At 36.1% G+C, this 18817-nt stretch overlaps 1 protein-coding gene across 7 annotated transcripts in view; it reads left to right on the top strand.

Annotated features, from left to right (window-relative positions):
• The window catches only part of Ice2 (interactor of little elongation complex ELL subunit 2), a 45217-nt gene that overhangs the window by 6284 nt on the left and 20116 nt on the right, over positions 1-18817 (top strand). For 3 of the 7 annotated variants that reach the window (XM_013076257.3, XM_004855716.3, XM_021237127.2), the window contains exons 4-11: positions 5227-5488; positions 6687-6806; positions 8953-9090; positions 9862-9978; positions 10134-10293; positions 11858-12039; positions 14573-15569; positions 16094-16269. In XM_013076257.3, coding sequence (XP_012931711.1) covers positions 5227-5488; positions 6687-6806; positions 8953-9090; positions 9862-9978; positions 10134-10293; positions 11858-12039; positions 14573-15569; positions 16094-16269 — 2152 coding nt within the window. The remainder of the gene's footprint in view (positions 1-5226; positions 5489-6686; positions 6807-8952; positions 9091-9861; positions 9979-10133; positions 10294-11857; positions 12040-14572; positions 15570-16093; positions 16270-18817) is intronic. The other 4 variants (XM_004855717.4, XM_087199154.1, XM_013076259.3 and 1 more) reach the window with 3 other exon arrangements.

The following is an 18817-nucleotide window of genomic DNA, read 5'->3' as shown; positions in this document are numbered from 1 at the left end:
CCGAGTGCTGGGGTTACTGGCTTGCACCACCACGCCTGGCCAAAAAGGCTTTACTCTTAATTTCAACATAAAGAGCTTTCCTGTTACTCTGCATGCTCTGTATGTGTTTATAAAATGAAAGAACCACTGGAATTACACTTTTACATATGACTCATGTGATAACTTAATATGGTGTTTCTTTCCTGTGAAGCAGCAAAAATGAATTATGTTCATTATAAAATATTTGGAAAGTTATGTAAGAAACAGAATTAAAATGCCCTGTGAACCACTTGTATAGAAATAACCACTATAAACGTTTGCCTTTATTTAAAATTAAAGATTCTGGTTGCAGATATTTATAACTGAGTTTTAAGCCAACAAGAGGAAAAGTAGCTTCAAATAGAAAAGAGCTGAATTTTTAACACAATCTTTATAGAAAAGTAAATCAAACTCAGGAAATATAGGGAGACTCCAAATGTAGGCCAGAAGTATCATTTCCAAATGGTACTTTTTTTTCTCCCCAAATGGTACTTTTAAAGAGGCTGCCAAACCAGCAGACTTAAAGTATAGGAAAACAACAATTTTGGATTCTGCCTTTTTCCATAGAATCTTTCAGTAAAATGAAGAAGAATGGGTAGTTGACAAAATGAAGGGAGGAAACTTCAAACTATCACCTGAAATAAAATATAATGCTGTAAATGTGGGTAGAGAAACCCTGTCAGGTACTGTTGGTTTACACCCTGATGAAAATTTTGACAGCACTGCACTTGGAAATGATCTTGATGTACTGCCATCCCATTCTTCGCTGAATGTAGCCAATTTAAGCTGCTAGAGTTTCTTGACATTCCTACTCTGGCATATCTGAGTCAGCATCTTGTTGCTGCAGCAGCTTAATTAAATTTGCCAGTTTGTGCCACAAGGACAGACATGTTCTCATATTCAGAGAGACAGCTGTGTAGCAGAATTGTTAAGAGTTGCGGACATAATACCGTTAGGTTTGAATAGCTCTCAAGACATTTTCTAGTGAGAAATCAATTTGCTGTAATACATTTCTTCCAAGATCAGCAGTTAATACTCATTTTGTTAACCTGAAATGTGCTTATTTTTATACAGTCGTTGGAGAAACTCTAGTAGCTAAATTTGTCTTCTTCTTTCACCTGTATTATTTTCAGAGCCAGTCTGAGCATCCTAATTTTAATTTCCAAACTTCTTTTCCCATTAACTAAGTGGCTCTTTTGATTACTTTTTTATTCATATTTTTAGCTCTAAGAGAGTTGTCTTGAGCTACTTTGCTTTATTTTAGGAGACTAAATATTTTTCTCATACTGTGTTCAAGTTTTAGAATTTTTACTATACTCGTTCTAGTCTTAGAAAGTTGATTGAAACAAATCAGGGCTAATTTTGGATTGGGTAAACTCACACTTTGTCTAGATACAGATCTAAATTCTTAATCCTCAACCTTATCAGGTCAAAACCCTCCCACTTTTTATGAAAAATATTTGTAAGAAACAGGAGACTTCTTTTACTAACCTGAAATGAAATTAGTAGCTAATAATTACTACAGACTTAATTTCTTAAAATAATATATCTTAAATATAAAATATGAAATAAAGCAAAATGATTTATAATGTGTATTTGGTGTGGAAATACACAGATGCTAGTATACTAGATGATATACAACAGTTACAATAATAAGGTCAGGGGGACCGGAGTAGTTCAGTGGGAGAGTGCTTGGTATGTTTGAGATCCCAGGTTTCAAAAAAAAAAAAAGAGAGATTGCACTTAAGAGCAGTAAGATAAAATTATACCATAAAAGAATCATAGACCATATAAAAGTGACTAAAATGTAGGATTAGAATATATAACAACAGACCAGAATTATTTTAACAGTTGCACAGGACAGTGAGCACATAGGCACCTAGTATTTCTTACCTCTTAATACCTTTAACCCTCTTCACTCATTTCCAACAACCTTGATGTCCCTACAGCTTCCACAATGCCCTACAGAAATAAGACCACAGAAATAAGACCATGTGATTAAGAATCACTGCTCTGTGTATTTCTCCTCCATTCTCTTTCTTCCTCTTAATCCCCAATCACAGTATCTTTAGACTTCTCAGTCATCTGGTTGGTATATTCAGTTTGAAAACCCTAAGCTCCGCATAGTCACATTTTATTGATATACATACTTAACTGTTCTTTGTTCTCCATTCACTTGCCTAATCCACTTAATCTTAAAGTCTTGGAGAACAGAGAGTGTGTTGTACTTAATGTTTGTTGTATCTCCAATATCTAGCATGGGCTGGCACGTGTAAATATCAGTAAATACTAATGAATGGAGGAATGAAGAATGAATCAGCAGATGTCCATCTTTCTCACTAGGTTCCTCCCATCCCCTCTGAGTTTGTGTTGCTTAATTTGAAGCCAAATCATAGGTATTATGGCTATGGTAGAAATTAGAGTTGTAGAGGCCAAGGAAATGTAGCTTTTGGTGGAATTTCAAATTATCTTACTGAAAATACAGACTACAGTAACTAACTAGCAAAAATAAAGAGAGATACTTTTATAGTAGCATCTAAAAACATGAAATATCTAGGAATCAACCTAACAAAGTAAGCAAAAGACCTCTACACTGACAGCACTTTGAAGGAGATCGAGGAGGATATAAGAAAATGGAAAGATATCCCTCGTTCCTGGATAGGAAGAACCAATACAGTGAAAATGGCCATACTTCCAAAACTACTATATAGATTTAATGCAATGCCAATTGAAATTCCAACAATATACTTCATAGAACTAGAGAAAACAATCCAAAAATTCATTTAGAAACAGAAGAAACCTAGAATAGCAAAAGCAATTCTAGGCAACAGAGACATGGCTGGGGGTATCACAGTCCCCAACTTGAAACTATACCACAAAGCTTCTGTGATAAAAACAGCATGGTACTGGCAAAGAAACAGACCCGAAGATCAGTGGAATAAATTAGAAGATGCAGAAATAACTCCAGACATACTCAGCCACCTCATCTTTGACAAAGGAGGCAACCACCCTCATTGGAGGAAAGATAGCCTATTTAATAAATGGTGTTGGAAAAACTGGATTTCAACCTGCCAAAGATTAAAACTAGACTCATACCTATCACCATGCACTAAACTAAGATCGAAGTAGATTAAAGATCTAAATATGAAGACAGAAACACTAAACTTGCTGGAAGATAAGCTAGGTAGAACTCTTGATGACATTGGCATAGAAAAAGACTTTATGAACAAATCTTCAGTAGCTTGGGAGCTAGCACAAAGAATCAACAACTGGGATTTCATCTTATTAAAAAGCTTCTGCACTGCAGGAGAAACCACCAACAGAACTAAGAAACAACCTACAATGTGGAAAGAAATTTTTAGCAGCTGTAACTCAGACAAAGATCTACTATCAAGAATATATAAAGAACTGAAAAAAATCAGACCCCTCAAATTCAAAGACCCAATTCAAAAATGGGCATCTGAAGTGAACAGACATTTCTCAAGAAGTAAAAGCAGCAAATAAATATATGAAAAAATCTTCAACATCACTGGTCATTCAAGAGATACAGATGAAAACAACACTGAGATTCTACCTCACCCCACAAAGAATGGCTGCTATCAAGAAATCAACCAATGACAAATGCTGGCGGGGGTGTGGGGAGAAAGGAACCCTTCTCCCTTGTTGGTGGGAGTGCAGACTGGTGCAACCACTGTGGAAATCAGTATAGAGATACCTCAAAAAACTAGGACTAGAGGTCCCATTTGACCCAGCTATTCCCCTGCTGGGGATCTTCCCCAAAGAATTAAAAGAATCATACCACAGCGATATATGTGCACCTATGTTTATAACGGCATAGTTTGTAATAGCTAAAGCCTGGAAACAGCCCAAGTGCCCATCAACTGGAGACTGGATAAAGAAGATGTGGTTTTTTTATAAAATGGAGTACTACTCAGCCGTTCTTCAGCCAAGAACGAGAAACTAGAGACATTTATAGCTAAATGGATGCATATTGAGGCTATACTCTCAAGTGAAATAAATAGGACACACATGTGTAAATACCGAATAGTTTCTCTAGTGTGAGAAACTGAAAGTGTAAATAAGGATTGAAATGATTAAAATGAATAATTGATAATTTGAAATAGGAAAAGATCCAAAGGTGTAGGGGTGGTGGGAGGGGAAAAGGAAAGGGAAGAAGGGAAAGGAAAAATTATGACAAAAGAAAAAAAAATGGAAACAAAGTCTATGTAAATAGGGAAGGGTGCACAGGTAATGGGGAAAAAATAAGAACTAAGATACATCATGTTCAGGTACTAACACCCAGTGATAAATGTAAATGTATTGTATACCTAAAATGTACCAATAAATATATAAATAAAAAAATAAGATAAATGACATTATACCTGCCATTAAAAAAAAAGAATAAGGAGAGATTGTGATCATGATAAGACATTTGTGGTCAGGTGCCTTCATGGGGATGGTAAGGTGATTTTTGAAAATTGGAGGTAGCATTTCATAAATAAATATGGAAGCAAGTTCTCTAGCTGTTCGCTACTTTCTCTAGTGTGTTTCATTCTAGATACACCAGGATTTTTTCTCTTGCATCCGTAAAAAGCATAGAGACATTCCCATGGAATTAGCCATGTATATGACTAAGAGGGTTATACAGCTTTTCTAAAAACACTGCTGCTTCCCTAAAATATTGTGTACAGTTGTTGGAATTTTCTTCTTAATTCTCAAGATAAACAGAGGAGCCCAGAAAATTTTGCAGCTCTGTAAATTTATTAGTTTCAAGTTTGTGACTGTTCTTTTCCTGTTCTCAGTAGCTTTTGTTTACCATATTAACTGATACCCCTTACTGAATAATTTATTTGTTAAGAAACAAATGCCATTGTATCAAATGTAAACATGAATATAGTTGGTAAGAATGATTTTCCCCTCTCCCATAAAGGGGGAAAAACTTCCAAATTAAATAAGTAGTGTACCACATGTGGCTCTTCCTCTCCATCAGGTAGTTGAAGGTAAGTATGTAATGTGGTCCTTTCCGGCAGAATACTTAATCTACACGAAATGGTAAATATCAAAATGCAGGTGCAGAGTTGGATAATAATCCAGAATTTACTCAGTTAATCACGCTATATTCTCCCTTGTGATTGAGAATCATGAAGTGCCATGATAGTAATCTTCATGTGAAAAGCACATATTTGTAAATTGTATTTTTTTTTCCAGACATGTAGGGGAAAATTTGAATGCCTCAGCAAGTTCTGTAGAAAATGAGCCGGCAGTTAGTTCAGCAGCTCAAGCAAAGGAAAATGTTAAGACCAGAGTTGGAATGGTTCTTCTTCCAAAACCAAGAGTGCCTTATCCTCGTTTCTCTCGTTTCTCACAGAGAGAGCAGAGGAGTTATGTGGACTTGTTGGTTAAATACGCAAAGATTCCTCCAAATTCCAAAGCTGTTGGAATAAATAAAAATGAATACTTACAGTACTTGGTATGTATTCCATTCTTCGGCTTCAGTAAAAAAATACTAAACATCAGGAAATGTTTTAAATTTTCTCTTATTATAATGTTAGCGGCATATTGATGAGAATGGAAAAGTAAGACATTTAATTACCAGCATGTCTCTCCAGTTCATCTCAAGTACTAATGATAGAACTTTATATAGCTTATTGGGAGATTATTAAGTCATTGCTTAATTATGACTTTAATTAATATTCAGTTGTATAAATGATCCAGTGCGGAACATCTTTTTACCAAAATCATCTTTCATATCTATTATTTCCTTAAGATAAATTCTTAAAAATAAAAATTCCAGATCAAAGATTGCATATTTTTAAAGCTTTGATCTACAGTTACACGTGGTAAATTTTTCTGTAAAAAGTTTAAACCAATTTACTTGTACCACAATTGTATGAAAATTTAAAGCTATCTTTACTAATACTAGACATCACCTTTTTTGCCTCTAAACAGACATGAGGAAAATTGTGTTTCTTATTTTACCTTAATTTATAGAGATTACTACTTAAAATAACCATTTCCCATGTCTGTAAGCTATTTTTATTTCCTTTGGTATCTTACCTATTTATACTGTGTGCTCATTTTCTACTTTTTTTTTTTTTCCCGATACTGGAGATGGAACTCAGGACCTTGCGCTTGCAAGACAGGCACAGTGCCACTGAGCTAAATCCCTGGCCCACTGCACTAAATCCCCAGCTCTCTACTTTTTTTTTTTTTTTTTATGTCTAATTCCTAAGTGTGTATTTTGTACTAATCATTTGCTTTTCTATTTTTGTAGAAAAAATTTTTTTGTCTTTTTTTTGTGCTGGGGATTGAACGTAGGGCTTCATGCATACTAAACTCATACTGTATCACTAAGCTACAGTCCTTGGGCCGGGGATTTAGCTCAGTGGTTCCAGCGCCTGCCTCGCAAATGCAAAGTCCCGAGTTCAATCCCCGATACCAAAAAAAAAATAAAAAATAAAAACTAAGCTACAGTCCTAAGCCTTTCAGAGTTTTTAATAAGATGTTTATTCTTATATCATTATAATAATCTTTATTAACTTTTTCTTTGTGTTTTTTGCTTTGGATTTGGTATTATTAAGTTCAAATTATTAGAGTGATGGTTGAGAAGTGATTGTTTTCTAATGAAATGTTTTATTCCAAGATGTGTCTACTTTTTTAAAAATCAGGATATGAAAAAACATGTGAATGAAGAAGTTTCTGAATTCCTAAAGTTTTTGCAAAATTCTGCAAAGAAATGTGCACAGGATTATAATATGCTGTCATGTGATGCCCATCTCCTCACAGAGGTAAAAAAAAAATTACATTTGTGAAAACTGCCAAGTGATAGACAATAGCAGCTTCTAAAATGTGTGATGATCCTTCCAAAAGCCTAGGGAACTGTCCATATTATCAATTTGGAGAATGAGTTACGTGTAGGCCTTTTATTCTTATACTGAAATAGTAGAAATACTAATATCTCAAATTTGTGTACTTAAGTACAGTCACATGAATGGTGTTTGTATTTTTAATGATTCATCTGCATAGAATGGTCCCCTTTCATCCACAGAGGATGCATTCTGAGACCCTCTGGATGCCTGGAGGTGTATATAATAACAAACCTTACATGCACTCACTTTTCCTGTACATACACACGTTTGATAATGTTTAATTTGTAAATCAGGCACAGCAAGACCAATAATAAAAAACCAGTAATAACACCAGTAATAAAAAAGTACAGCTATAACAAAGTTATGTGAATATGATGTCTCTCCCAATGAAAATACCTCACTGCACAGCCCTTTCCCTGCTAGTGATAATGTGAGATGCTCTGCCTATGCGATGAGTTGAACTGAGGTGACTGATGCAGGCGATGTGGTAACTTTCTAGGCTGCCACTGACTATCTTGCTTGTACGTGAGCGCAACTACCACGCTGCCATGGCAGTCGATCTGGTAACTGAGATGGCTGCTAAGTGATGTACTGGACAACAGATGTCTTCCATTCTGAACAGGATGGAGCATGAGATTTTGATCACACTCTCAAAATGATACATAATCTAAAACTTAGGAACTGCTTATTTCTGAAATTTCCCATTTAATATTTTCAGGCCCCAGTTGACAGCAGGTAACTGAAACTGTGGAAAGTAAACCACAGGTGAAGGGGTCTACTGTACTGTGGTTGATGTGCACAAGGGTAAAACTCCCTGCTGTTTCTTTGACTCTTTCTCTTGCCATACAGAATTAAGAGAAATTCTGTGAAAAGCACTGCAGCATCAGCAGTTTTACCAAGAACAATGTGCCAGTGAAATATCTAACTAGAATAGTCTTCAAGTCAAATAGTTCCTTTGTATTGCTTTACTTTGCGTATTTAGATTCTTGTAATGACTGCCATTCAAGGGGAACAAAAGAGAGGAAATTTAGCTAATTTTGTAAATAAGGAGCAAAAACATTGTGCAGATACGGGTTTTTAGTTGAGTAAGGTTATGAAACACAACTTTTCCATATTAGCCCAAGTCAACATTAGTTGTGAGTAATATCCTGAGTTAATTATCAAGATTAGCATTGAAATGTAGATAAAGGGAGAAAATGTTAAAGATAGCAGGGGATGGGAACTAGAAAAGGGGAAAGAGGAATATGAAACTATAGATGAAAAGATATATCTATATATTATTAAGATATGCTTATTGCTGAAAACTTATGATCTAGAATACGTTCTAAGAGGTTAAGATAACATTAATTGACAGAAGAAAAAGTAATGTATCTTGGAAGATAGTATATGGGTGTTTTCAATTATAAACACATTCCCTCACCAATGCCTATGCTTCTGTGAGTTATTTACATGTTATTCTTTTTAGGTAGCTGTGGGTATTCCTTCCTTCCTGATTACATTTCCTGATAAGTCATTAATATTTGGAAAACTGGGGAGAAGGAAATACTAAGTACTCCATCATTTGAGTTAGTTATAACATTCTCATTTATTTTTTAGATTGTAGATTAGAATAACCTGTAAGCTAACTACTTCATGAATTCACTGTGCTTGGGACTTATTTCAGAGTGTTAAACTTATATATTTCTAATCATTCATGTAATTGCTTTTATTGCAGTACATTGTATTGAAATTTTTATGTGGCTTTATTTCTTTGACAGTTTCTTAAATAGCAAAGAAAATATGATGTGTCTTCTGTATTTAATTTTAAAATTTAATAAGATTGCTAATTTTAGTATTATTAAATATCAGTATTTTAGGAAATTAGGTTAAAAATTTGTTATGAAAAATAAAAGATTAACTCAAATAAGGAATATACAGTATGCCTGAATTGTTAGAAGCCTGATTAACACAACAGTTAACTTTTGCAGTGAATAATTACATAGTCCCATGTGTAACTCAAATATTTTTGTTGCATTGTTAGAGAAATACAATACAAATGTGATTTTCCTTAATTTTTATTTTCTAGCAAATTTTAAGAGCTTGCATTGAACAAGTAAAAAAGTATCCAGAATTTTATACTCTTCATGAAGTCACCAGTTTAATGGGGTTCTTCCCGTTCAGAATAGAGGCAGGATTAAAATTAGAAAAAACCCTTCTTGCATTGGTAAGGTTTATCATATGAAAGTGTAAGCTTTTGTTGATCTGATACATCATCTGTATTTCATATAGATACTGCTGGGGGGGTGGTTGAAACAGGGTCTCTGTAGTTCAGGATTTCCTTGAACTCACTGTGTAGTCGGGGCTGGCCTCGAACTCAACAATCCTCCTGCCTCAGCCTCCCAAGTGCTGGGATTACAGGTGGGTGCCACCACACCCCGCTTCATATACATACTATTTTATGTTTAAATCTTTGAGCACTAATGAGATGGCTTTGAAAGCATAGCACAGATGGTGTCCCAGTGCTTTCATTTTATGGATACAAATATTTGACCTTTTAAAAATGACACTACTAACTAACTGTATTTCTTGATTTTCTTCCCATCTTCCTTAATGTTCCTGAACAGACAGGAAGCCCTCCTTCTGTAATGGAACTGTATTTACAAACTATTGAAATAAGTAGATGGAGAGAATATTTTAGGGGTTCTACTATTCCCTGCTGAGATTTATGCTTCATAAAAAGAGAAGGTGGAATTTAAGGGGGCCAGGAAATTCCATGAAATCCTTCTCTTAGACCTGTAAAAAAAAACAAAACTAAAAAAAAATTGGTGTAGTCAAGCAAAAACAAGAATAAACATCTTGGCTTATGGAGGTCCTAAATTTGATAACTGTATTTAGTAGAATAATAAATTTTACTTAATGCCTGTGATGAAAGATATTTTTCTCAGGAGAAAAATGTCAGGATTTTTGCAATAACGTTCATATTTTGCTTATATAGGGCAGTGTAAAGTTTGTGAAAACAGTGTTCCCCTCAATGCCTGCAGTATTGAAGCTCTCAAAAAGTAATGTGTCTCCCATCGAAACTCCAGAACAAATCGCTGAAGCTATGCACTATGTGAGTAGCATGGTGGTTTGGGTCTTTCTAAATATCTGTACCTCACAAAAATACAACCTGATGGTTCTAAAGTCCCCTTTCTCCCTTTTTTTCCATACCTTATCAAAGAAATTTTCAGACTATAACCAAGTAACAATTTATACATTGTTTTTCAGGAGATTAATAAAGATCCAAATGCAGAGAAGCTTGTTTCAAGATATCATCCTCAGATAGCTCTGACTAGCCAGTCACTATTTACCTTATTAAATAATCATGGACCAGACTACAAGGAACAGTGGGAAATTCCAGTTTGTGTTCAAGTTATACCTATTGCAGGTTTGTGATTTACTGTATCAAATAATGCTCTTAAAAAGTGTTGGGGCTGGACATGGTGGTGCATTCCTGTAATCCTGGCACTACAGGAAGCTGAGGCAGGAGGATCACAGTTTTGAGCCCCTGCCTGGGCAATTTAGCAAAACTTTCTCAAAATAAGACAGAAAGAAAAAGAGCTGGTTATTTAGCTCAGTGGTGCCTCGCCTGCCTCACAAGCACAAGGTCCCGAGTTTGATCCCTGGTACTGCAAAAAAAAGAAAGAGAGGAAGAAGGAAGAAAGGGGAGGGGAAGGAAGAAAGGGGAGGGGAAGGAAGAAAAGAAGGAGAAAAAGATAGATTGGTTGGGGGGAAGTGGGTGGGTGGTGTACTGTGAAAGCCCCAGGTTCAATCCCGAGTGCCACCACCCAAAAAATAAAAGCATTGAGGACCACGTCAGCTGTCTAAATATAGATGGTCTTTGTTAAATACAAAAATCCAAGTCTTGTTTTAAGGAGAAGGTAAATTTAACATTTAAATTCAGAATTTTAGCCCAGTGTGGTGGCACACACCTATAATCCCAGCACTTCGGAGGCTAAGGCAGGAGAATCACAGTGAGTTCAAGACCAGCCTGGGCCACATAGTGAGTTCAAGGCCAGCCTGAACCACATAGCAAGACCCTGTCTCAGAAAACACAAAACAAAACAAAACAAAAAACTCAGAACTTTTTCACATATAAAGCTGCTACAGTATTAGGTCTACAGTACCTGTGGTACCTTAGCACAGTAAAGTACCTTAGGAAGTGAGAGATAAGACGGGTGATTGTGACTTAGGCCAGAAGTACGTAAAATGGTGAGGTGCTTCTGTTTTTCTCTGAAATGAAAGAATGTAGTAGTTTATTAGACAGCTTCAAATAGTTGAGTTCCAGGACTTACTTACTTGTCTGTTGTCATTGACAATCGGTTAAAATACATCTGTACTAATCTGTCTTTCAGAATTAATATTATTAAGTATAACAACATAAATACAATAAGCAGAAGTTTTTGTCTACTGAGATAAACTCACAATTTAGAGTTAAGTGTAATGTATTCTCAGTGGCAAAAATCTCATCACTTCCTGCAAGTTCCGGTAAACTGAGTAATAGTGACAGTAAGAGTACAACAATGAAAACCAGAAGCCGGGTGTGGTGAGGCACGCTTGTAATCCCAGCACGCAGGAGGATCACTGTGCGTTCGAGGCCAGCCTACTGACAAAGTGAGAGCCTGTCTCAAAAAAACAAAAAAGGGAAACCAGAAAGTAACTAGGCATTGTTAGAAAACAGTTCTCATACCAGTTTAGTTCTCTCGTCTTTAGTAGAAGCTAAATTTAACATTTAAACTCAAGACTTTTTCAAATATAAATCTGCTACAGAACTGACTTTAAAAGATTTTAAAGGACTTTAAAATCTTCTGGTCCAAGAGTGGCAAATACATGAGGTCCCCTTGCTGGCCCTGTGTCTCTTTGTATCATGATCCTTCGCTCATACATCCATGTTTTCTAAGAAATAAAACAACTAGATGCTAATCACCCCTCTTTTCTGTTTCTGTTTTAAGGTTCCAAACCAATTAAAGTAATTTATATTAATTCCCCACTTCCTCAGAAGAAAATGACAATGAGAGACAGAAATCAAATCTTCCACGAAATTCCATTAAAATTTATGATGTGCAAAAGCACATCTGTTCCAGTTTCTGCAGTATTTATGGACAGACCTGAAGAGTACACATCTGAAATGGATGTATGTAATGTTTTTTTCTTCCTTTTTCTTTTTCGTTAGAGGAATGAACTTATTTATCATTTTGAAACGTAAAATTTCATTGCAAGTCTTTAAGCTTAGTAGTTAAAAATACAGTCTTCAGCTTGTACATGTACTGAAACATTACATGGTACAACATTAGTATGTACAATTTTTATGTTTTTTGTGTATCACCTAAAACCACGATGAGATACCATCTCTCCTCAGTTAGGATGGATGTAATAAAAAAGATTTAAAAAATGACAAATACTGGTAAGGGTGTAGAGAAAGAAGAAGCCTTCTGTGCTGGTAGAAATGTAAATTAGTACAACCACTCCAGAAAACAGTATGTAGGCTCCTCAGGAAAATTAAAAATAGAACTAACATATGATCTAATCCCATTTTTTTTTTTTTTTTTTTTTTGGTACCAGGGATCACACTTGGGTCCTTGCTCTTTCTAGGCAGGCGCCAGAACCACTGAGCTAAATCCCTGGCCCTCTAATCCCACTTATATATATGTATTCAAAAGAAGTGAAAATTATGTTAAAAAGATACCGGCATTTTCATGTAGCACTATTCACAGTAGCCAAGATACAGACCCAACTTGGATGTCCACTAATGGATAAGTGTCTAAAAAATGTGTATATAGACACATTGCAATACTGTCTAGCCTCTAAGGAGGCACTCTTGTCATTTGCAGCAGCATAGATGAACCTGGAGATCATATAGTTAGGTACAATAAGCCAGGCACAGAATGACAAATATTGTATGCTTTTACTTACATATGGGATCTAAAAAAGCTGAGCTTCTAGAAGTAGAAAACAGAATACTGGTTACCAGAGGCTGAAGACGGGTGGGGAGAGTTTGGCTAGCAGGTGCAAATTCAGCCAGATAGGAATAAGTTCTCATGTTACTCTGTTAACACAGAAAGGGGGTTAGAGTTAATATTATATTTCTTAATTCAGAATAAGCAGTAGAAAAGAGCTTGAATAATTTCCCTTCAGAAAGTCCTGATAAATGTCTGAGATGATGGATAAGCTGTTTCTCCTTAGTTGGTCAGTACATCATGTATAGAAATGTACCAAAACGTCACTCCATACCCAATAAAGATGAACACTTACTATCTGTCCAATAAAAACAACACCATGCTTCATGGAAATTATATGAAATTTTATATGCAAAACACTCATTCAGATAAATTTAAAATCTCATGACAAGTCCTCCATTGATTTCCAGAGGTCACAAATCAGACAAAATAGATAATACAAGGGCTGATCAAAAAATACTGTGTGTAGCCAGGGATTTAGCTCTCGTTCCAATGCCTACCTCATAGGCACAAGGTCCCAAGTTTGATCCCCGGTACCAAAAAATAATAATAATAATACTGTGTGTGTTTAAATTAAAATTTATTACAGTAAAAGACACATTGCTGTTAATCCCCCTCAAAATACTCACTCCCCCTTGCTTCAAACACATTTATCCTGATATTATTGCCCTTTTCCAACCAGTTCTGGGAGTCCTCTTTCGTGAATGTCTTTACAAGCTGTGACCAAAACTACCATGGGTACTGCTGCTGTGTGCCATCCCAGGGAGAGGCAGGGTGGTAAAAACACTGCGGTGTGTCCTTGTCTGCCTTAGTCATCAGATCTGGCGCACTGTGGCTCCTGGCTCTTCCCTGAAGTCAGAATGACCATGAAAGGTAAATGTTTTGAATTGATTCAGGACATCGAGGCAGCCAGGACAGCACAGCTAAAGACACTGACAAAAGAGGACTTCCAGAGCTGCTTCAAATGGTGAGAGGAACAAAGGAATAAGTGTGTTTGATGCAGGGGAAGTATTTTCCAGAGGATTAATACTTTTACTACAAGAAATTTTTAATTTAAACATTCACCATAGTTTTTGACCATACCTCATATTCCTAAATAAATTAAAGCTGTGTGTAGTTTTTCCATTAACAAACCCTGTGTGGAGAAAGACAAGGTCAATATGTCATGTCCCGATATACAATACAACATGGCCTGTCAGTGGCTGCGCCGTCTGATGTCACTCAGATTTGTTTTCCCAGAGTAGATAGAGAGAAAGTCACTGCTTGAAGACGTTTCTCTGGCTACAGTAGAAAGCAGCTTCCTCCCAGCAGCAAACAGGCTTTCCTCCTGATCAGTAAGACCAAGTGTCTCTGCAACAGTGTAGAGTGGGCAGAAATGAAAACTATTGACTTCCTGTGTAGCCCTACATTTCTTCTTGGTTGTCCTGTCTTTTCACTGTTATAAATTCCTCTTTGATACGGTAGTCCAAAATTTACTGTTTCTTGTGCTGTTACAACATGGAAATTTTGTGTTTTCATGAACATTTCAATAAGAAAGTGAGGTTGCTAGTAGTTTGTTGTTGTCTAAAGCAAAATCCTTCCAGAGCCAATCCACTTTTCTTTCTACTTTTAAAAACATGAACTATGCATGTGAGGGAGAGGAGGGACATTAAGAGCTGAGGCATGCCCTTAAATTTTGTCTAATAATATACCAGTATATTTTCTTCCAAGACATCCAGTGAAGTTAATGAGTACCGAAAAATTGAGACTCTTGAAAATTTGGATCTGGATTTTGATGATGATGTCACAGAACTTGAAACTTTTGGAGCAACCACAACAGAACCATCAAAGTCACCTAGTCCAGCAAGTACTTGCCCCGTACCCATCATGACACATACGCTCCCAGCCCCCAAAGTAGCTGCTACCCCGGTGGCACCACCTCTAGGAGATCCCTCTGCTGATACCAGAAGTTTATCTCGGATTCTGATGGAACAATTACAGAAGGAGAAACAGCTGGTCATCGGTATGGAAAGTGGCCCCGAAGAGTGCAGAAATAAAGATGACCAGGGACGTGGACCACATGGTGAAAAAGTGTCCAATTCCAGCAAGTCTGTGATGCAAGATAATGACTTGACATCTGATGCCTTGCAGTTGGAAAGTTCTAAGAAAATTCAAAACTCTGATGCAAATGATATGGCTACAGATGTGGTATGTGCTGATGATGAAAGACTAAATGTCCTAGAAAACAGAGACAGTTCAAAGGAAAAGCCTGCCACATCAGAAACAGCTGGAACTGAAACAGTAATTCCTTGCAGTAGTGATACAGATGAGGACTGTTTAATCATTGATACAGAGTGTAAAAATAATAGTGATGGAAAAACAGCTGTTTTGGATTCTAATTTAAGTTCTAGACCAGCAACTCCAAATTCTTCCTCAGGAAAGGCTTCTGTAGGAAACCAGGCTAGTACTACTCACAATCCTGAAGAATTGTGTGTTTTAAAAAAACCTATCAAACGAGTATATACAAAATTTGATCCAGTTGGACAAATTTTAAAAATGCAGACTGAACTCTTAAAGCCAATTTCCAGAAAAGAACCTGAATTCCCCTTAATGAATTTAGAAAATGCTAAACAGCCACCTGTTTCTGAGCAACCTCCTACTGCTCCTCTACATGCCTCTAGTTGGCCAAAATCTGGGTGGCCTTCTGCATTTCAGAAGCCAAAAGGACGTAAGTATTTACAAAGCACTTCCACTGTTTTTATCTATTTCTTTTTCTTAGCTTTTTCCTCCCTTGTTCATTATTGTAACCTGTTTTATAATCATTAGCTGCTCATTAACATTTCATTTTTCGAAAGCTCAGTGTTTCAGCTTCCAGAATATCCTCTCTATAACCCAAAGGTTTACTTGTAACCTGTGTTTATCCAAGACGCACAGTGGCTGCTGAGCTATGAGGAATGTAGTTTGCCAAACTAGTGAAGAGGAAGTACATCATCATAATGATAAACATTGATTAATCCAAAATTTATGTAAGAAAGGTAATAGCAAAAAGGAAGAAAACCTTAAAGCTTTGGTTTCACCTCTTTGCTGCAATCCCAGTAAAAGTAAACAGAAATGATGGTGTTAGAAAGTAGGTAAAAGAAGTAGAAAAGTTTTTTTAAGTTTTAAAAAATAGTTAATTGAATTGTTTTATCCCGTATTATGATGGAAAAGACTAATGCATTTTAAAGTAAAAATGAAAAATTATTTTTAAAGGATTGCCATATGAACTTCAGGACTATGTTGAAGACACATCAGAATATCTAGCTCCTAAAGAAGGAAATTTTGTTTATAAGTTATTCAGCCTGCAAGACCTGTTGTTACTTGTGCGTTGCAGTGTCCAGAGGATAGAAACAAGACCACGTTCTAAAAAACGGAAGAAAATCAGAAGAGTAAGTTGTTACCTTGGGAGTTAAGAGGTGGTGGAATAAGTAGATAATCAGGAAATATGTCACATTCCATTATTATGAAGTAATATTAGATTGTCAGTCACTCTTATATTTCCAGGTTGAATACTTTTAGTAAAATATTGAGATCAATTTTAATAAGAGAAAGTATTTAATTAAATGTGTCTTAAATGCCATTAACATCTTCTCGTGCACCCTGTAAACTATGAAAAACTGCACCATGATGGATTTGACCTTGTTTACCCTTGTGAATTTGGGTTTACATTATGACATATGAGCCCCTTTTGCTCACTCTTTGGGGTTCTTCCTGACTTGTTTTAGAAGTACAAGCTTTGAAAGTAAGAAGTATTGAAGTGTCTTCTCTTTTTGCTTAAGAGAGTTTTTCTGTGGTGTACATTTGTCATAGTGCACTTTTTTTTTTTTTTTTTTTTTTAATTTTAGTGTATATCCAAAACCCCTGCCCTAAAAGAATCATCATTGACCACTTGGGGATGTTTTGGGATAGGGATCAAGTGGATCAGGAGTAGTGATGGTCCAATACTCCCTGACTGCTGTATTATATTAAAGAATAACTGCAAACAGAAAGAAAAGAAGTGCTACCCTTAGCACATTGCTCGTTACAGCAGCATGAGGGACTGGGTGCTGTGAAAAACTCCAAGACCAACCCATCCACAGCCAGAGTGTGTGCTGTGGCCATCAGACTCCAGTGAGCTTGGTGGAGTTTTTGCTTGATAATATTTTTATCTTTTGTGAAGTAGAAGGAGCATTGACTAAAACCTAAGTTTTAATTATTAAAATCCTGATTCTCATAATTTCTTTTTCATCATTAATTCAAATTTGAAATTCTAGAAACCAAATGATTTCGAATTAATTGTATGAAGAAGTGCTTTTATTTATTTAGGCAGTACTGGGGATCAACCCAAGGACCTTATGCATGCTAGGCAAGTGATAATTAGTCTTCTATTAGATAAATGCTAATATTCTCTGTATTAGATTTTACTTTATTTGCTTTTTCCTGCCTCACTTATATTTAACTGTGATAAACTTAATAACCTTAAGTGTGAGCAGTTTGAATGTATATAGTATCAGTACTATAGATTGTATTTTTAAGGTTTTATTTCTGTAATTCTTGCTGTTTCTTAACTTCATTTTTTTTTTCCTGTTTTGAGGCAAGGTCTCACTATGTAGCTCAGGCCAGCTTTGAACTCACTGTGTAGTCCAGGCTGTCCTTGAACCCACAGTGATCCTCCTGCCTCACCCTCCTGAGAGCTGGCCTCGCAGCTGTGCGCCACCACACCCGATGACCTGTCTTTATTTCTTACCATGTGAACCCATACCACTTTGTATTTCTCTTTTAGCCCATAGTCAAGTGGTGGCAAACCTATGGCACTCGTGCCACAGTGGGCTGTTTGTGTCATTGAAAGCTCTAAAAGGTTTGCCATCACAGCTGTAGCACTTAGAAATAGCTTAGGTAAATTTTGGATATTGATTTAAATTTGATGTGTTTTTTTTAGTCCATGTTTGCATTACGTAATGAATACCTTCCTTGTGGGGAGTGGGTGAATAATGACACATCTTAATTCCTTTTCCACCCCTCCCTCCCCTCCATCCTTCTTCCATCTCTTGGCCCCCTTCCTATTTGAGAAAGAGCTGTCTTCCTACTTTCTATTTTCTTTTACTTTACTCTTTATAGTTTGAATTTCTCATATAAGAGAAACCATGCGATATTAAGCTTGTGTGTCTGACTTATTTCACTTAACATTTTCTCAGGATGCATCCATTTTTGTACAGATGACTCAAATTTATCTTTATGGCAGAGTACTACTCTATTGTACATAAATACCACATTTTCTTTATCCATTCAGCTGTTGATGGACATATAGACCGCTTCCAAGATTTAACTATTTTGAATTGTGCTGCTGTAAACATGAATATGCACGTATCACTGTGATACGATGTCTTTAACTCTTTTAGGAAGATACCTAGAAAGGGAATATGTGGGTCAAATGGAATTTCTAGTTTTAGTTTTTTTAGGAATCTCCATCCTGATTTCCATAGTGGTTGTACTAGTTTACATTCCTACCAGCAATGTAAAAGGATTCCTTTCTCCCCGTGACCTTAGCAGCATTTGTTATTATTTGATTTCTTGATGATAGCCATTTTTTTCTGAAGATGGAATCGTAGTGTGGTTTTAATTTGCATTTTTCTAATGGCCAGAGATATTGAATGTTTTTTCATGTGTTCATTGGCCATTTGTACTTCTGAGAAGTGTCTCTTTATTTCAGTAGGCCATTTCTCAATTGGATCTTTTATTTTGGGGGTGTAATTTTTTTTTTTAGTTCTTTATATATTCTACATATTTGTCCTCTGGCATCTTAACTCCCCATTCTATAGGTTGTCTCTTCACTCTGCTGGTTGTTTCCTTTGTTGTGCAGGACCTTTTTAATTTGATATGATCCCATTTTTGATTCTTGGTACTATTTCTTGTGCCATTGGAGTTCTGATCAGAAAGTCCTTGCTTATATCTTTGTCT

The sequence above is a fragment of the Heterocephalus glaber genome, unplaced genomic scaffold (assembly GCF_053883595.1).
Source record: "Heterocephalus glaber isolate CG9 unplaced genomic scaffold, H.glaber_assembly_v1.0 deba00001689, whole genome shotgun sequence".
In the NCBI taxonomy this organism is placed as follows: Eukaryota; Metazoa; Chordata; class Mammalia; order Rodentia; family Bathyergidae; genus Heterocephalus; species Heterocephalus glaber.
Note: the sequence above shows the minus strand (reverse complement) of the source record. Positions and strands in the feature narration are given on the sequence as shown.